This window comes from Mus musculus, chromosome 4, assembly GCF_000001635.26.
Source record: "Mus musculus strain C57BL/6J chromosome 4, GRCm38.p6 C57BL/6J".
Lineage (NCBI taxonomy): Eukaryota > Metazoa > Chordata > Mammalia > Rodentia > Muridae > Mus > Mus musculus.
Window position 1 is genome coordinate 152,115,474 of NC_000070.6, and position 18,560 is coordinate 152,134,033.

Here is an 18,560-nt window from a genome sequence, read left to right on the forward strand (position 1 = left end):
GGGGCTACGTCTTGCCAGCTGTAATGGGGCCCCTGTGGAAGATAAAGGCCAACATCCCAAGACAGCCTGAAAGCCACTATTACCTGGCCCTGTCCTTGCTGAGTCTAACAGAATCTTAGAATGTACAGGGTATTCCTTAGAATTCAAGGCTCGTCCATTCCAGCACCCCCAGCACCCATACCTGGGAGATGTAGGTGTCCTACCTAGGTTGCCCCACCCTACCCCAAGTACTTGAGACCCAGGGAAAAGCCCCTGGCTCTGGACTCTAAGCAGTGGTTCTCAGGGCTGGAGCTAGACCCAGCGTGGGATCAGGGTGCAACCTACTGGGCTTAGTCAAAGCCTGTGCCTGCTTCCAGTATGTAGTGTGCACCACACCAGCGGCGAGGGGCCCCGTCACGTAGAGGGACATAGCCCCTCAGCTTCGGAAGAGCGGCAGACCCTACCCTAGCCATCCCCCGAGGGGAGTTGTTCTGGATGGCGCGGGGGCGGGCGGGCAGGCAGGCTAGCTCTAGTCTAGGAACATAGGGGCTGAGCTGGTGGGGAAGCCCCGGGTTACGCGACCGACCAGAGCCGCACTCACAAGGGCCCAGGCGGTACAGACCGCAATGGAGGCACGGCTGCTGCGGGGCTGCGTGGTGGAGGTGAGTGGGGTCGCCGGGAGGCCAGGAAACTGTCCAGAACCTGACCTGTAGCCCTGGAACAAAGCCTCCGGGGAGGGTCTGGGGGAGCCTCTCAACTCCGACCTCCCTGCGGGCTGGGTAGTCTTCACCGGCGACCTAGTTAGAGGCTCGGGCGCGCCCTTCCGCTGAGAGGAAGCACAAGCTCCCGGGGAAAGGGGTCTGGGGGCCTCCACTTCTCAGAAGGCATGGCTGCGTGGAGGGGAAATGGGCCAGAGGCTGCTGGCAGGGGGCCTCCTCTGCTGTACACAAGCTGGTTTTGTAGACAGTGAGAGGGAAGCTGATCCCAGTCCCCTAACCCTGTTCTGCCCAGGAGCCTGAGAACTGAGCTTACTCGGGCAAATGCTAGGGCTTCAGAAATGGAGGAGCTGCCTAGGAGGGAGAGGTCACCTCCTGGGGCAGCCACACCAGGGTCAACTGCACGTGTTCTCCAGCCTCTGTTCCTACCACTGCTGCTGCTGCTGCTGCTGCTGCTTGGTGGCCAGGGCCAGGGCGGCATGTCTGGCAGGTGTGACTGTGCCAGTGAGTCCCAGAAGAGGTATGGCCCGTTTTGTTGCAGGGGCTGCCCAAAGGGTAAGTGGCTGGAACGGTAAAGGAAGCGAGGCAGGGGAAAAAGAGGGTATGCCGAGTGAGGGTCAGGGAGGGTGAGACAGGCTGGGGATGGGGCCCAGGGAGGCTGGGTGGCAATGGGCAGGTGATGAGGAAGAGAGGGAGGAAAAGCAGGTGCAGGCAGGAAGGTTCCAGGAGCGGTTGACCCTAGCCCTTGCCTGTGTGCCACAGGACACTACATGAAGGCCCCCTGCGCAGAACCCTGTGGCAACTCCACCTGCCTTCCCTGTCCCTCGGACACCTTCTTGACCAGAGACAACCACTTTAAGACTGACTGTACCCGCTGCCAAGTCTGTGATGAAGAGGGTAAGGGGGTGGTTGCCTAGAGCTCAGGGGACAGGCTCTTGAGAACAGGCCATGGCCACAGCTTTTCAGACGGTTGTCTTGGAGAGGCCTCTGTGTTCAGTCCACCACCACCACACCACGTAGTGTGCCTTTCTCCTTTCCCTTGTGGACTTCCTGTCTTCACATGCCTCGGCCTCTGGTCAACCATGAGCAGCCTACTTCTCCCTGTGGGGCTAGCCAGTGCCATGCTCTCAAGGAGGTTGTCCCCTGCTGCTTTGTGGCAGTCAGTAGCTCTGACACATCCATGTTCCCACATCTCCGCACCCCTCACAGCCCTTCAAGTGACCCTTGAGAACTGCTCGGCAAAGTCGGACACCCACTGTGGCTGCCAGTCAGGCTGGTGTGTTGACTGCTCCACCGAGCCATGTGGGAAAAGCTCACCTTTCTCTTGTGTCCCATGCGGGGCTACAACACCAGTCCATGAGGCTCCAACCCCCCGTGAGTACTCACTCTAGGCTGGGCTGTCTATCTCTGAGGCCTTTTGTTTCAGCTCCTTTCTCTCCTGTCCTGACACAAACCATCTTTTGGTCTGCAGGGCCCTGCCTGCCTGGCTTCTATATACGTGGCAATGACTGCACGTCCTGCCCCACGTAACTTACTGGCTGTGCTGGGCTGGAGGGAGGGGAGGCTGGGAGCTGGGTGGAGACCTGGGGAAATGGGTGCTGCAGGTTTAGAGGTGGGAAAAGATGTGGGTGGGGCAGCTTGGCTCTGCCATGGAAGGGGCGTTTCAGGCAAGCAGAACGGTAAAGGGTTACGCGGATACATAAAAGAGCAGATATTATCCCTATCCCTTCCACTCCCATATTTAGAGTAGACTTACCGTTTATTTGCTTACACTGATAGAGCTTTGAAACTTCAGCTAAGACTGGCTTTGCAGCTAGCCCTTGGCAAGTTGAAAGATTTCAGGTTTACCCTCTGAACGTGGGACTGCAATAAGGGGAAAGGATACCCAAGCCCCTGAGTATCCCCTGCTTCCCAGACACTGACTCTAGGTGCGAGGACCACTACCCAGGACCTACAGATGGAATGGTGACGGTTATTAGTGACCTAAGTGGCTTTTCAGCAATACTTAGGGAGCGTTCTGATGGGGAAGGTATCGGGCAGTCCTGGGGAGCCTTCAGCCCCGCCTTACTCCTTTGCAGGGGCTTCAGCAGCGTTTGCCCTAAGGCTTGCACTGCTGTCTGTGGCTGGAAGCAGAGTAGGTGATAATCTGGAGGTTCTGGTGGGAAGGCTGGGGTGGGCCAGCGTGGGGCGGGGTGGCTGGTAGCCGGCTCTCACCAGGTACTGCTTTGTCAGTGTTTTGGGTCCAGGTGCTTCTAGGAGTCGCGTTCCTTTTTGGGGCTATCCTGATCTGTGCATATTGTCGATGGCAGCCTTGTAAGGCCGTGGTCACTGGTAAGTCCAGGCATGTACTACATGCATGCATTACAAAGAAGCCTGGGGTAAGGATGGGTGGTGTCTAGAGCCCCCGTAACTTGATGCAGAAGGGGAAACTGAGGGAAGGAGTGTAAGGAGCAGAAGAAGTCAAGAGTTGCTGGACTAGCACTTGCCTGGATGCTGACTGGGCCCTCTCTGTCTCCATTAGCAGACACAGCTGGGACGGAGACCCTGGCCTCACCACAGGTAATTAGCTCAGTCCTGGGAAGGATCCTGGCTCTAACGACGAGGAGAGTTGCAATCCCCTGTGCTCAGCATGATTGCTAGCACAGGTTAGACCTAACAGACAAATGTGCTGAGGGCTGTCACTGGAAAGGACCATCCCCAGCACTGGCTCTCAAGCTACCATCTCTGGGAGTCAGACAAGTACTCCAGGCCTGACATTCAAAGGGATGAACACCTCCAAGGGGTTGGGAGATAGACTGCCAAACACAGTAGCCCTCCTGCTGGGCCACAGAGGTGTGTGTGTGTGTGTGTGTGTGTGTGTCTGTAGAGAGAGCCTATGGGAGGTGATCTTGCTACCTGAGCCAGGGAATGGCCACCCCTAGCCAGAAAGACCAGCAAAGGGGCCTTTCTAGATACACATGACTGGCTGACTTGGTGCCTCCCACCTTCCAGACTGCCCATCTCTCAGCCTCAGACAGCGCCCACACCCTCCTGGCACCTCCAAGCAGTACTGGGAAAATCTGTACCACTGTCCAGTTGGTAGGCAACAACTGGACCCCTGGCTTATCCCAGACTCAGGAGGTGGTCTGCGGACAGGCCTCACAACCCTGGGATCAGCTGCCAAACAGAACTCTTGGTAAGGGAGCATAATGGTTTTAGGCTTGACCCTCTCTTCCCAAGTTCAAGGTGGGACACTTGTTTCATGTTCGACTCCCTGTCCTCATGGGTGGTAGCTGTCCTGCCTAAAGAGGTCCATTAGGTCCTCTGTTGGAAAGTATCCTCACATCTCTGACCCCACCTCAGGAACTCCTCTGGCATCTCCGCTCTCGCCAGCGCCCCCTGCGGGCTCTCCGGCTGCTGTGCTCCAGCCTGGCCCGCAGCTCTACGATGTGATGGATGCGGTCCCAGCACGAAGGTGGAAGGAGTTCGTGCGCACGCTGGGGCTGCGGGAAGCGGAAATTGAAGCCGTGGAGGTGGAAATCTGCCGCTTCCGAGACCAGCAGTATGAGATGCTCAAGCGCTGGCGTCAGCAGCAGCCTGCAGGCCTCGGTGCCATCTATGCGGCTCTGGAGCGCATGGGTCTGGAAGGCTGTGCCGAGGACCTGCGCAGCCGCCTGCAGCGTGGCCCGTGATGGAAGGTCCATCAGCCACTTTGACACCCTAGTGACCCTTGAAGGAGCCTTAAGTATTGTTACTTATGCGTGTAGACATTTTATGTCAATTACTAACCCCCTGCCGTGGTCCTGCGTAGCAGGGCTGGCTGCCTCACTTTTGCTTATCTGCAGCACGGAGCTCCTGCTAAGGGAAGCGTCATGGAGAAATACCAGAAGGGGCCAAGTGATTGGTTGCTCAGCTGTTAATTAGCCCGAGTTTGGACTTGGTATTAAATTTCGTAAGAAAAGCAGCTGCTTGGTATTTCAGTGGGAGTTAAGGGCTCTCTGGTTCTGTTTCCCCAGGCTCTGAGTGGGCTGGGAGTCCTGACGCCTCGGGAACTGAGGCACACAGTGGAAAACAGTGTCTTCCTGGGCTCCCACATTAGCGCCTCCCGTGTCTGCCACTACACAGTGGCTTCAGAAGGAGAAAGTCAGTAGGACGGCGAGTGAGAGTGAATGAGAGCCACAGCTGGCGGATAGAGGTTTAATGGGGGAAGGAAGCGGGTGGGGGATAGGATGAGGAGCAGGTACAATTGCAGGGTCCCTGGCCCTCCACTTACACCACTGGGGCAGTGAAAGGGTCAGGGGAGCTATGGTCCTGGCTGGGGACTTGGAAGGCTTAATTGGGGCAGGGGTGAGGTGGGGATGGGATGTAAAGGTGGGGCCCCTCAGGAGCGACAGCTCCGCCCCAACAGGCAAGTTTCATCCTTTCTGGTAAACAAATGACTGAGAGGAAACCCTCGCTGGGGATGAGAAACGCAGCGACTTTGGCCAGCACAGATCTGGGTCGTGAAGGCAGGAAAACCCCTTCCCCGAGCTCGGGGTCTGCCTCCACCCAGGATGCGCCGGCAATGTGGGTTCCGGGCTGCGGGGGAGGGGGCTGCAGCAGGGCGTGCGCCCTGCAGGAAAAGTCACCACCCACGAGGCTGGGGAGAGCTCAGGCTGGGTCAGTGAACATGCAAATATATGTAAGTGAGCATGCAAATGAGCAGCATCTTTCTTTCTTTTTTTTTTTCTTTTTGCGTCAGCAGCTTGGGCACTTTTTTCCAGGCGACAGCAGGGGTTTGCGAGAGCACTCCAGCAGCAGGGTTGGGGATGTGGGGCCAGGGAGGGGAATTGGGAGGGTTCCGGCACCGAAGGGAAGGGCGGCAAGGATCCTAGCCCTTCCGCACCAACCTGACAGGATGGGGCGGGGGCTGGGGGCCGCTCCCCATCTCTCAGAACTTGTGAGGCTACACGCAAGAAGCCGAGAGACTCCTATTACTTAGGGATCTCCCCCTTCTTCAAGATGACCTGTCGCTGCCAGGGCGCGAGCTTGGCTTCGTCGTAGCCTAGTGTCCGCAGCTTCTCCGACTGTTCTTTCGCCCTCTGTATTTCCTCCAGCTTTTGCCGCTCCTCCTCTTTTCTGTTTATGGGTGGCAAAACTCAGCGATGCCTGGGCCCAGATACTGGGGCGGCCCAGACACCGGGATGACAATGGGAGGGAGGGAGCTAGCTAATGAGGACAGGTCCTACACTGCCTAGGACCGAGGGTTTTCATGACGTCATATTGGAGTTAGAGGGATACTCAGAAAGATAAGTGGGGGCTGAAATCGGACTATTTTGTAGAAGAATGTTACTGGTAAGAGATGCTGGGTCATTAGGTGGCCCTGGGTGAGGATTAAATGTTACAGAGTTCGCGGGATCCATGACAGGAGACCTGTCATTGGAGACAGGACCTGAATTGTTAGGAAGCTGTCAATCTAAATGCCCAGGGTTGAGGTGCTGCGGGGTCTCATCACTGGGGGACAGGCTATGGAGCTTGCTAGGATCAGGTGCTCTGGACATAAGGCTAGGGACTGGGAGTATTGCTCTGTGGCAGAGTGCTTGCCTACAATACTCAAGGTTTGATTCCCAACTCTGAAAAAGCATAAGGGTAGATCTGCCCTGGCGACGGAGTTGGCACTAATCATATTTGGTCATGGAACAATCAAAAATGTTCAAATTGGTGTGCACATATTTTGAAAACTAAAAAATTTTAAGGCAAAAATCTCCTGTATATGATGTGATGTATGAGAGAGAGAGGGAGGTGGGGGAGGGGTCTTGACGTATTGCAGGCTAGCTTCAAGCTTTCTGTGTTGGCTGACTTTGAACTGACCCTCCTGCTTGCTGGAATTACACACTGGAGCCACCACTCCAGGGTTTTGTTCTGACTCCTTTGTCTTCGGTTTCATTTAGTTGAATGGGTGTGGGTGTCTTGCCTGCTTGCACGTTTGTATGCCACATATATGCCGGGTACCTAAGGAGCCCAATGGATCCTTTAGAACTGGAGTTACTGGTGGTTTTGAGCTGCCTATGGCTGCCGGGGAGTTGAACCTTAGTCCTCTAAAGAGCAGTGTTGTTTTTTGGGTTGTTTGTTTGTTTGTTTGTTTGTTTTTTGAGACAGGGTTTCTCTGTATAGCCCTGGCTGTCCTGGAACTCACTTTGTAGACCAAGCTGGCCTCAAACTCAGAAATCCGCCTGCCTCTGCCTCCCAAGTGCTGGGATTAAAGGCGTGTGCCACCATGCCCGGCTAAGAGCAGTGTTTTTTAACCACTGGACTATCCCTCTAGCCCCACGACTCCAGATTTCTGCAATACTAGAGACTGAACCTAGGGCTCCCAGCACGCTAGGCCAGCACACTACCGACTGAGCCATTCCCCCAGCTCATCAGGGCTGTTCACATTGAAATGCTGAAATAATAGTTTTCATACACTGGGTTAAAAGTATTAAAATTAAAGTTACCTGTATCTTTTAAATTTTTCTCAGTGTGGGCTACTACAAAATTTAAAACTATATATGTGGGCTAGAGATATGGCTCAGCCGTTAAGGGCACTGGCTGCTCTTCCAGAGGTCCTGAGTTCAATTTCCAGCAACCACATGGTGGCTCACAACCATCTGTAATGGGATCTGATGCCCTCTTCTGGTGTGACTGAAGACAGCGACAGTGTACTCACATGCATAAAATAAATAAATAAATAAATAAATAAATAAATAAACAAATAAATAAACAAATCTTTAAAATTACATATGTGGGCACACTATATTTCTGTCTGACAGCACCAGGTTAGATTCTGATATGCAGAAACTAAGTAGAAAGGAATACATGGGTGATCGAGTTTATCGGTCCTGGAATTGTCCTTGGCACTGGAGAGATGGCTCAGCTGTTAAGACTGTACACTATTCTTCCAGAGGATACAAGTTCGATCCCCAGCACCCACATTGGGTGGCTCATAACCACTCCAGCTCTAGGATCTGATACCTCTGACCTCCACAGGCCTGCACTCATCTGCTCCTAGCCACACAGACATACACATAAATTAGAAGGAAAAAACCCCAGCACTGTAGGATAGAAAGGGTAAGGGCTTTTTGTTTTGTTTTTTGAGATAAGGTCACACATAGGTCGGGTTAACTGTGAGGTGACCGTGAGCCATGGATGATCATGAACTCCTGATCCTCCCGCCTCCACCCACCAAGGGGTTACAGGGATGTGCTAACCCACTTGGTGAAATGCTAGGCTACTGAGATGGGGTCTAGGTAACTTAAGAATGTAATCAGAGCGTCAGAGCCAGGCTTTGAGGGACAGGCGCTAAATAATTAAGGGTGTGTGTCATTATTGGGAGCTGAAAGGTCATGGTAGCAGGTCTGAAGTAATGGAGTGGTTGACGAAGCAAGGGGACAAACCTCCGGGGCTGGGCGTGGGAAGAGGCGGCAGGTTTGGGCCAGGACCATACTTACCGCTTCTGCTCCCTGGAGAGAGAAAGAGACAGTGTTAGATGGCCTCACACCCTCCGAGACAGTCAAGACAGGATTCCAAGCAGTCTCCTCCACTCACCTCTCCTCCTCCAGCTTCTTCCGAAGAATGTCTCGTCTCCAGGCAGGCAGGCTGGCGAGCCGGGCCTCCTCCTCTTCCTCCTAAAACATGACCACAGCTTCAGGACCAGCTTGGCCCGAGATTCCCAGGTTGGAAGGCCTGCAAACCCAACCCAGGGGATGTGCAGAATTCAGGGACAGCAGAACATAGATGTCTTTGCAAGGAAAGACCCCTTTTTAATGGCCTCCTACGGTGCAATCTTGGTGACAGACTATGTAGGCGGGACCTCCTGCTCCCCAGTGACCCTAACCAGTTTGCTACAGGTGGAGCCACATAGATCAGAGGAGGTAAAAGCGAAGACAGAAAAGTAGCTGGGTCCTGATTTCCCACAAAGCAGGTGCCCAGATGGCTCCACGTTTCTGGGCAGATGTAGGCTTGGACCACATATGTGCTCAGCTCAGGAAGACCAGGCTGCCTCTGTCTCCCCTGTGGGGGACCCACTGACCCACGCTTGCTCGCTTCTTAGTGGCACTGGGATGTTTCACAACTATGAGGCTATAATGACATGGGGAGAGGGGTAGCAACACAGCCTACAACAGTGTTTTATTCCTTCGATGTTACAGAAGAGAAGGGGGGTCTGTGCACATCACACATCACACAGAACATTCCACAGGTGACCACGGAGGTAGCAAACCCCAGAGATGGTGAGATGGAAGCCCACTGCCTCAGGGAACCCAGAGTCCCTTAACTCAGAAAGCTTCTGCTGTCTGGCTTCACAGAGAGAAACACCTGCCCTGCCCCCTCAAGCTCATGAACGAATGCCTCACTTCCTCCCTCCTAGGGACCTCAAAGGTCCCAAAGAAGCAGACTTCTAAAAAAAACAAAAAACAAAAAACCCGTCTTTCTGTCTGATTCTGGCCTCTCGATGTCAGACAGGCATCCAGGGACAAAACTAAACTCTACATTTGCTGTCAAATGTCAAAGAGTTCTGCCTCCTTCTCCTTCCAAAAGGAGAAGCTGCGGTCAATATAGCGGCAAATGGCCTCATTACTGAATTCGCCCATCTCAGACACCAGCTCCAAGGGCTCTTCAGTTGGGGGTTCTGAACTAGGCAGGTTTGAGGTTGGGGGAGGTGCAGCGGGAGGCAGTGGCGGTGGCGCAGGGGTTGGGTCTTCTGTCTGGTCCTCTGGCGAGCCCTGTGATGGAGCGGATTCTTCTTCGGTGGGCTCCTCTCTCTTCTCTCTATCCTCTTTCTCATCCTCCTCCCCTTTCTTCTCCCTGTCTTTCTCATCCTCTCTCTTCTCTTCCTCCTCCTCCTCCTCCTCCTCCAGTTTCTCCTTCTCTTCCTCCTTCTCTTCCTCCTGGTCTTGCTCTTTCTCCTCCCCTTCTTCCTCTTCCTCTCGAGTCTCTTCTGGAGCCGGCTCAGGTTCCGGGCTGTCTCCGAAGAATTGGCGCCTGAGGTCTTCGAAGCCATCGTCCCAGCTACGCGTACCAGCCTCTACCTCCTCAAGCACTGCCCGGTGGAACTGGCGGATAAGCTCCCACGGATGGCTGCCCAGACGGTCAAACATCTCGTAGCACAGTAGGTGACGGAATTTCCGTTCCTCTCGGCTCAGACCCATTTCCAGCAGCTGAAAGTAGCCTAACATGAAAAGATCCAGAGTGAGACTGTCGTAGCTCCTCGGAGCGCCGCCGTCCAAGGGTGGCAGGAAGTGCTCGGGCCAGTACAGACCATGGGTAAGCTCGGAGCCAGGAGCCTGGCGCGCTGGCACCTGCCTTAGCAGGCTCCTCCAGTGGCCCAGCAGTTTGCCCACCACCTGTCGCTGCTTTAGCAACTGTAGCAGCCGCTCTTCAGGGCCACGGTCCGAGTCCTCAACTGCTGGTTGCTGCTGGAGAATGTCTTCTGCCTCTGGGAGGGGACCGGCGCCAGAGGCCACAACCCGGGGCAGCAATCTACGCAGGCGCGCTTGGGCATGACGCCCGGGTCCTTGGAAGGTCCACTTGCGCCAGTGCTCCAGAAAGAGATAGACAATGCGCTCCTTGCGCATGTCGATATAATCCTGGACGCCAGGCAGCTCGGTGGAGAGCGGCGGCCTGCTAGCTAACTGCTCAGGCTCCGGAAGAGCTTCCTCCTGGTGCCACGGCTCCGATGAGTCCAGAGAGTCCGGGGGCTCCTCTGTGGCCCACAGGCCATTTGCGATGGCGGCTCTTGGCTCACTGGAACTGATTGCCACGTAGTTCTCCTCGAGGATGGGCTCCCGGTCCAGGGTGCTGGCGGGCTGAGGGAGCTTGCGGCGCAGGCTGTGCGTGGGCGCTGCGCCCTGGGTGCGTTGTTCGTACGCAGCGCGTAGGTCCTGCACCGAGACGCCACATTCAAGGATCTCCCGTGCCACGGCTTCCCGGCACCAACTGAGCGAATGAGAACGTCCCAAGCAGAGTGGTCCAGGCCTTGAGGGTGCGTCTGGCAGCGGCGGCAGCGGTTGGCCAGTGTCTGCAGCTAGCAGCTCCGCCAGATGCGCCGGCCGGCCGCCCAGCGCGGCCAGCAGCGTGGCCATGCTCTTGAGCAGCGTGGAGATCTTGCTGCACCAGGCAGGCAGGTTGGCCGCGCGGCCGTGCATGCGGCGTGGGTCGACGGTGAAGCGCGGAGCCGACAAAGCGGCCGAAATCGGTAGCAGCTGCTCTAACTCCAGTTCTAGCTGCTCCAGGCGAGCCTCCAGTTTCTTTGCCTTATGCAGCACCTGCAGGTTCTCAATTTGCTGTTCGATGCGGAGGATGTCGGCCTCAGTCATGAGCTCGCCAAAAGGCCCGAGGATGGCGTTGTGTTCGCGGGAGTACCTCCAGCCCTCCGGGGGATAGCAACAGGAGCTGGCTGCAGTTAGCTAATGCGGGGGGGAAGACAAAAGAGGGGAGGGGGCGCGTCTCCCTCTGGCCCATCTCCCGCAGCAGAGCCGCGACCTTTTGCTAGTCCTGGGTGGTGTAATGGCTCCGTTGGGCTGCATTTGCAAGGACTGGCCGCCTGGCTGGCGGGGAGATTGTACTGCAGTAAGGCTTCCGGCTCCCGATTCTGAGCAGTGGTCACTTTGGTTGCTGGTAGAGGGCACTGGCTGGGGCTGCGGTGCTGCCTGAGGCAGGGAAAGCAGGCTTGCAGACCGGGTCTCCACGCCTGGCTTGGTCGCTCATTACACCACCCAAAGAACATGCGAAAGGCGTTGAAACTGAGAGAGGCATAAAGGCCTTCTCTTAACTGATCCACAGCCTGCTATTTCCAAGGCAGGCCCCGGCGCTCCTCACCTGTCACCAGATCACAGAGCCTTTCTCAGGCTTTCTGTGGTCCAGGTCAGGCCTAGTCCAGCTTTCAATGCTTCACGTGCCCAGATGAAAGCCCCCCCCCCCCCCCCCCCCGTTTCTCTCTATCTCCTTCTCCCTCTACCACCTACTTCCCCAGTGAACTGCCCCCAGCTTGCACAGGGACCTAATCCCTTCCAAGCAGCCAGCCCAAACATGTGTATCCTGACTCGCACTAGCCACCACACACTAAGGTGTCACCCCAGAGACACATCCGCTGTCACTGCTTGACCAACCCATCCTTCTTGCCGCCTTTCTCCTCACCGCACACTCTTCCCAATGCCCTCTTGTGTTCCTCCCATTCCCATCTCACCTTGTGCTACAACATCACCACCCTCTACCCTGTCACCACCCCAACCCATAACTGTCAACCGGTTGGTTGATTGGTGCCTAAGTCTGCTGTGTTCCTGACCCACTCCAAGTTGTCAGTCTCACATCTTAGGGACACTTACTTGCTTGTACACACACACACACACACACACACACACCCTCTACAGCCACCTTGATAGCAAGCATTGCTATATTCATTGTGAACCCTCAGAGGACACAACCTCAGTACAGTTCACAGCAGTCGGGGAACATTTGTTGGATGACTGAATCATCTTACAGATGTGGGAATTAAGGCTGAACAAGTCTCAGCAGCAGAGTGGCTGAACCAGGACAGAGCTCACATCAGTCTGAATGCAAGGCCTCTTTTGGCCACTCCGCGTGGATCCACCCAGGAGCTTGTTAAAAATGCAGAATCTCAACCTTTGCCCCCCAAAACACAAAATATTCTTTAATAAGGCCTCTAGTGACTTGAAGGCATTAGAGTTTGATAAACACTGACAGCTCACTCCAAGGGACCGCTAACAGTAGAAGGGCTGAGGCCAGTATACGTAGGGTAGGTAGCCTATATTCCTGCTTTCCTCCAGGGTTAACGGGCTTTGCTGGAGGTCAAAGGGTCAAGAAAGGCCTCAAGGTGACATGGGGAACAGGGTGTAGGTTTAGTGCAGACCCCAGGGCTGTCTGGGAAGCCCTGCCCCACCCACCTTCCTCCGCTGCTCCTCTTCCTCCTGCATCTTCTGCTGCAGCTTGCGGACCATCACCTGGCGCTTCCACTCCGGGATGGGCCGGCCCTGCTCATCAAGAGTGGGAATGAGGGCCTCCACATCCAGATGGACTCCAGGTGCCGGGGTGGCAGGTGGTGCCGGCACCACACTGCCATTGAGCAGTGGCTGAGACCCAGAGGCTGGCGGGGTGGGGCTCCGAGTCCGAGATGGCGCAGGTGACACCAGAGGCTGCGGTGACTCAGGCTGCCGGGAGAAGCAGTAGGGCTGAGCACTGGGCAGGCACTGGGAGCCCGGGCGGGGCACTCGGCCAGTGCCTACCTGGGAGGCTGGCTGCCCACTGCCTGAGAACACGGTTGTCAGCCCCTTGCTCTGCGGTGTCGGCTTCAGGCTCTTGCCCGCCTTTATCTCAGCCAGAAGCTCTGAGTTATCACCCGTTGGGGACATCATGTTGAAAGATTTGGTGCCTGCCCACAGGAGAAGAAGCACTCATTTGAGGAAAGGGGTACCATTCACATCTCCCTCCTGCCCCCGAGACCCCCTCTCCAAACCAGATGGGTGGGGCCCACCTTTGGGCCCAGAGGAAGCTCTCCAGATCCTGGGATACCGAAGGTAGCTTCCAGGACACCCAAAGGTGGGCCATCAGCGCCCAGTCCACGGTGACCCGACCAGGTCTTACTCACTGGGTATATGGCCCCCACCTAGAGGCCCCTGGGAGTTCATGGTGGCTCTTGGGCCAGCCCTGGGGACTCCAGCAGATGTCTGCCCACCATCAACTGCCCAGCTCCAAAGCACGGACCCGGCTAGCCACCCAACCTTTGTCCCAGGTTTTCTGGCTCAGCCCCACAAGGGCGGAGTCTCCCTAGGGCCCTCTCCCTTCATCAGCAAAGCCAGTGACCCTTGGACTGAGCCAGCTGGAGCCTCCAAGGCCATAAGACTCAGGACCCTGGTGTGCCACCCAGCTGGACCCTCCCTGGGCCCACACCCACAGACAGACAGCAGACATACTGACTGCAAGCGGAGCACACATTTATGGCAAAGCAACTGCGTGGCCCTGGGGGACCTTGGAAGGAGGAGCTTACTGAGGACATGGGAGAGGGCACGGGAAGACCAAAGCCCAAAGGTATGCAAATACCTGGACAGAGTTTGCATTTTTCAGCAGGGCTGGCAGAGGTGACTGGATGGTGGAGGAGTACCCGGGGAGGGCTTTGCTGCCCCCCCCCCCATTTGGGCAGGAATAAAGTACTAAAGGCCCTGAGATACCAGGGCTGGCCATCCAGAGTACATCCCAAGAGAAGGATAGCGTGCAGCCGGCTCATTTACTTAAGCAAAACTGGAAGCCAGGCACCGGATGCTGTGATGCCGAGGGTGGGCGTTCGGGGTATCAGGTCCTCTCACCTGCTGGCCCCTAGCAAGCCCTTTCCTCAGTCCCAGGCCCATTCTGCCTCATTTTCTGGGCAAGCCACCTCCCCCACCCCACGCCTTAGCCTCAGCCGCGAGCACGCCAGCCGGGGCAGCTACTCACTCTTCCTGTGTCTCAGGACTCTCACTTCTAGGAACAGAGAGGAGAGAATTGACAGAGAAGTTAGAGGAAGGGGGGGTTGGGGTGAATCAGGGACAGCAAAGAGGGCCAGGGAGGGCAGGAGGGGGAGAAGAGGGGTGGAGCTCGCCTGCCCTTGTGACCCTGGCTCAGGCCACTGTGGGGCCCCACAAAGGTGGTCCTCTAAGAGAGGCCATCTTGCTGGGTTTGGCTGAAGCAGCCAGAGTCTATTTTTCCTTTTGTCCCTAGTATTGTCTGCAGAGGAAGGAGATCTCTGTCAAGTTGGGGGGGACGGGACGGGACTGAGGAGGGTTTTTCTGAGGCTCAGCCGGGAGTGGACAGGCTACCACAGGCTCCACAGGAGCTGCTCTGGGCCTGGTCAGAGAAATACAAAGCTTGGGCTGGAGCCACCCAGTATGGTTTCCACACCGAAGCCTGCCTCATTAGGATGGGAGAACCAGAACTTTCCAGGATCCCTGGCAGAAAGCAGTGTCCAGCAATCCAGGTCTCCAGTTTAACTTGTAAGCAAGGATGCGAAGCCCAGTGGTGGAGAGTGTACCTAGCATGCTGGAGGGGGGCCTGAGTTATCTTCCACAATCACCTCACCATCACCACACACACACACACACACACACACACACACACACACACACAGAGCCTATGGAAAGGAAGGTGTGATGGTTTCTGGGACTTTGTCTTCCCCAGCCAAGCACAGCTGATCAGTAAGAGTCCTGTCAAGGCTGAGAGAAGCTCAGAGGGTGTGCTTAGCTCGAAGGACCAAGAGTTAGAGGTTGGGAGGTGACTGAAGATGCAGGGCACAGGAGGAAGAAAGGAGCACTCGGTCCCTCCCGCAGGTGGCTCAGAAACTTCAGCCACTAGAGCCGGGAGGCTCGCCCTAACTAAAGAAAGAGAAGGCCGCCCAGAGTGGGCAGGTGCCTCGCCGAAAGCCACACTCAGCCCAGTCCTGCCGTGGGATGGAAGCAACTCAAAACTTTCCTCCCCTTGTCACCAACAGGGTAGGGTCTGGAAAAAAGAGCCAGAAGAAGGACCAGGGGCGTCGCAGCTGGGGAGGGGGCGGTCTCTAGTTTCCCTCCCCCTTTGCAGCTGGCGCCGCCCCCACCCCGCATCCCGCCCCTACTCACTGCCAGTAGAAGACGAGGAACGACGCTGCCCGCAGGCTGCGCCCGCGCCCTCGATGGGCAGAGGTGGGGCGGGCGGCGGCGAACTCAGGGCCTCGGGCAGCGGCGGCGGCGGCGGTGGCGGCGGCAGCTCCCTGGACGCTTTGGAGTCCGCTGAGCAGCCGTTGTGCACGTGGTTCCCGGGGAGCAGCGCCGCCTGCGGGGGAGCAGAGGGGCCGGAGAGTGAGGGGCGTGGGACGGGGCTCGGTCCCGAGCAGCCCGCGAGTGCGGGCTGGTGGACACGCACCTCCTCGCTGTGGGCCATGCCCGGGCGTGCGGCCAGCGGCTCCCCCGGGCTGCGGCCCAGCTGGCGGTAGTAGTCCCCCGTGCTGGGCTGTTTACTGAACGAGCGCTGTTTGCGGTCGGAGTCCTGCCTGCGCAGTCCGGTGCTGTGCCTGAGCAGCTCCTGCCTGTGCAGCAGCTCCGAATCCTGCCTGAGCAGCCCGGAGTCCTGCCTGTGTAGCCCCGAGTGGCCGTCGCCCGAGCTCGGCTGAGGGAAGACAGTGGCGGACGATGCTTTTGGCTCGAATGCCTCTCGCGCCTCCCTCCCGGCTCTTTGCCTGGGGGGCTCGCGGCCAGTGGCCGTCGGGGGCCGCAGCTGGCCGCGTCTCTAGGCCCTCCAGTTCTCCGTGCCGGATGGGGCAGGGGGCGAGGAGACTTTGGCGAAAGGGCCGGCTCACAGGGAGGGGTCTGGGTTAGGTCCAAGGGCACAGGGGCCCCTACTGAGGCCAGAAGGGGCGGACCCAAGGGCGGGGTGGCCCAGCCTGGACGCCAGGGGGAGCCTGCGCTGGAACAGCTCCCACTTAGCCCGCCCGAAGGGCTCGGCTGCACCCTACTAGCTGCTCCGCCAGCCGCGCGTGAGCGCACGGGGCGCCTAGAAGCCTTTCTGTCGGGGGTCGCGGCCTGGAGGGGCCCCTATCTAGAGCTAGTACCCAGGGACGCTTCTGCTTGCTCACGGGGCCCACAGCCTGGGGCTGCTCCTACCTGCGACTGTTCCGGTGGCCCCCGCTGTGCACCTGGCGGCGGGGGCGGCACGGACCCGACACCTGCGTTACCTGATCCTTCCTCTCAGGTTACAGCCCGGCCCGCACGCTGCCCGCCTATGAGCTCAGTCGGCCTGACATCACCCAGGGTCCGCCAATCCCAGGCTTAACCCCCAAGCAGGCACGGATGTCACGGAGCCCCACGACTCTGCCACCAGCCAGGGGCGACTCCGCCCCGTGCACTCCTTTTGCCTCTCGTCCTGAGTACCCTATCTTCATCCTCCCCGCCCTCAGTCATTTGCCCGGATAGCAAGAGGGCCTGACCTCGGATAGTGAAACTCTTCGTTTTTGTCCACCCACCCCTCCATTCCAGGTCGCGCCCTGGCCTTTCCCTCCCGCATCTGGAACCCATCGCTAACCATGTAAACGACACCGCACCCGGGCCCAGGCCTCAAGTTTCAAGTGTGGCCGGGTGGGCTCGGGTGACAAAACCACTTCTCGCTCCGTTGCTCCCCGCTAAGGCCTGCACTGGGAGAGGGAGAAGAGGTGGTGTGGCCAAAGACCAAATGACCAGGTGGGGGCTGTCCCTTACCCTGACCCACGCTCCTGCGTCTCTACTGTGGCCTCAGACCCCCGTCCCCACTGGTCAAGGTTCACGTGACAGGAAACACGACACGCCAGATTTGTTTTCTGGGTCAGCCAGCCCCTTCGGCACCCACTAGAGCCGTAGAGGTGTACACCCCTCAACCCAGTTCTAACGGACAGTTTAGTCACCCATGCCTGAGGGGGCAAGGGATGCAACTACACACAAAGGGCCCTTTGTGGAGCCTATTAGCGCCTGCACTTCTGCATGAACACACCACAGAGGGGCATAGGGAAGTCCTGGCACTCAGGCGCAGTGGTGGGGAGTGAGCAGGGCTTGAGGCAAGCCCCATATGCTATGCCAGGCTTCGAACGCGGGATAGCCTCTACCACCCCAAGAATTTCTGTCCGACTTTTCTTTCCTCCAGAAGAAAAAAAATCTTCTGGGCGAGCTTGGTGTACGGAAGGGCAGTAGTAAAAGGGTGGTGCAGAGTCCCTGTGAAGCCTGTCCCTCCCATGTCGCCTCCGCCCCATGGCCTTGTGACCTGGCTCACCTGTGCAAACTGATCGTTCAGCTCCACCTTGGGCTGGGGAGAGAATTGCAAGGTCTGGGCTCTGGCAAGGCTTTATGGGTTTGTCACCCTACACCTGGCCACCCGTGGTCTTGGGCTGTCCCCTCACCTCTCCTTCTGTCCAGCCCTGCTTTGGGTCACCCTGCTATCACATCTGACCATCGTCTGCTCCTCAGCTTTAGCCAAAAGTCCGAAGGCCTCGGATGTTCTTCTAGTCCCTCACACTGATCCACCCCTTCCAAGGGGTTTCCTTATTCTTACACGGGGACTCCTCCTGGATCCACCCAAGGGTTACAGAGTGGGAGGGGCGTATCACTGAGAAACCCTTTTCTGGGGGGGGGGTTGGGGGGAGGCCGCCTCAGCCTCTGCTCCTAGCTAGCCTGTCAGCAGACAGCAGGATGTACTAGTGCACAATGTTGTCTTCAGCACTGTCTGGGCCTCACCTTCCAGTCAAACTGCAGTGCCTCGCCTGAGGAAGATACTCCACGTATCACCTTCCTTTCCGTTTATTACTTTGTTTGGTTTGGTTTTGGAGAGGGTCTCTCCTCTCTCCTCTGTGTAGCCCTGGCTGTCCAGGAACTCACTCTGTAAAGCAGGCTGGCCTTGCCTCTACCTCCCCAGAGCTGGGATTAAAGGCATGTGCCACCATGATCTGACTCAAGGGTCCTTTTTTTTCCCCCTTTGGTTTTTCAAGACAGGGTTTCTCTGTGTAGCCCTGGCTGTCCTGGAACTCACTCTGTAGACCAGGCTGGCCTCGAACTCAGAAATCTGCCTGCCCCTGCCTCTCAAGTGCTGGGATTAAAGGCGTGCGCCACCACGCCCGGTTCAAGTGTCCGTTTTAGGGTGCTTTTCCCTAACTGAGCTCTGCACTGTAAGTATTCACAATATCTGTATGCCTTCCTTTTCTGCTAACTCCAGGATAGCCCTGACACTCTGTGCAGGATGTACCTACCACAGCTCCTCAGGAGGCCTGACTGTCTCTGTTCCTTCAACCTCAGCTCCTTAGAGTTGACTATAATGGTGACTTTCTCCCCTATACCATTTCCAATGGTCAGCCCTGAGCTATCATGGACCTTGCTAGGACCTTCAGTT

At 57.0% G+C, this 18,560-nt stretch overlaps 2 protein-coding genes and 1 pseudogene across 17 annotated transcripts in view; 1 reads left to right on the forward strand and 2 right to left on the reverse strand.

The window, feature by feature from the left end:
• Positions 1 to 54: 54 nt before the first annotated feature.
• On the forward strand, positions 55 to 4,646 carry Tnfrsf25 (tumor necrosis factor receptor superfamily, member 25). 7 transcript variants are annotated; one of them, NM_001291010.1, is made up of 10 exons: positions 461 to 641; positions 1,112 to 1,250; positions 1,458 to 1,592; positions 1,905 to 2,069; positions 2,167 to 2,221; positions 2,774 to 2,829; positions 2,928 to 3,026; positions 3,217 to 3,254; positions 3,687 to 3,870; positions 4,038 to 4,646. In NM_001291010.1, exons 1-10 carry the CDS (start codon positions 606 to 608, stop codon positions 4,364 to 4,366), a joined length of 1,236 nt encoding a protein of 411 aa, NP_001277939.1. In that variant the 5' UTR covers positions 461 to 605; the 3' UTR covers positions 4,367 to 4,646. The 7 variants fall into 7 exon arrangements, 6 of the variants coding, with proteins under 6 accessions (XP_006539381.1, XP_011248664.1, XP_006539382.1 ...); XM_006539318.2 differs by having other exon boundaries at positions 55 to 1,250; positions 4,038 to 4,638; XM_011250362.1 differs by having other exon boundaries at positions 55 to 1,215; positions 2,774 to 2,833; positions 4,038 to 4,638.
• Positions 4,647 to 4,857: 211 nt separating this feature from the next.
• Espn (espin) overlaps positions 4,858 to 18,560 on the reverse strand; it is a 32,084-nt gene continuing 18,381 nt past the window's right edge. Inside the window, exons 8-16 of one of the 10 annotated variants that reach the window (NM_207687.3) lie at positions 17,451 to 17,483; positions 15,579 to 15,821; positions 15,296 to 15,488; positions 14,139 to 14,165; positions 12,935 to 13,080; positions 12,596 to 12,859; positions 8,241 to 8,320; positions 8,144 to 8,155; positions 5,403 to 5,792 (exon numbers count right to left, since the gene is read on the reverse strand). In NM_207687.3, the coding sequence (NP_997570.1) occupies positions 5,648 to 5,792; positions 8,144 to 8,155; positions 8,241 to 8,320; positions 12,596 to 12,859; positions 12,935 to 13,080; positions 14,139 to 14,165; positions 15,296 to 15,488; positions 15,579 to 15,821; positions 17,451 to 17,483 (1,143 nt within the window). In that variant the 3' untranslated portion in view covers positions 5,403 to 5,647. Of the gene's footprint in view, positions 5,793 to 8,143; positions 8,156 to 8,240; positions 8,321 to 12,595; positions 13,081 to 13,296; positions 13,453 to 14,138; positions 14,166 to 15,295; positions 15,822 to 17,450; positions 17,484 to 18,560 lie in introns of those variants that run through there. The other 9 variants (XM_006539061.3, XM_006539059.3, NM_207688.2 and 6 more) reach the window with 9 other exon arrangements.
• On the reverse strand, positions 9,641 to 11,390 carry Gm17852 (predicted gene, 17852; annotated as a pseudogene).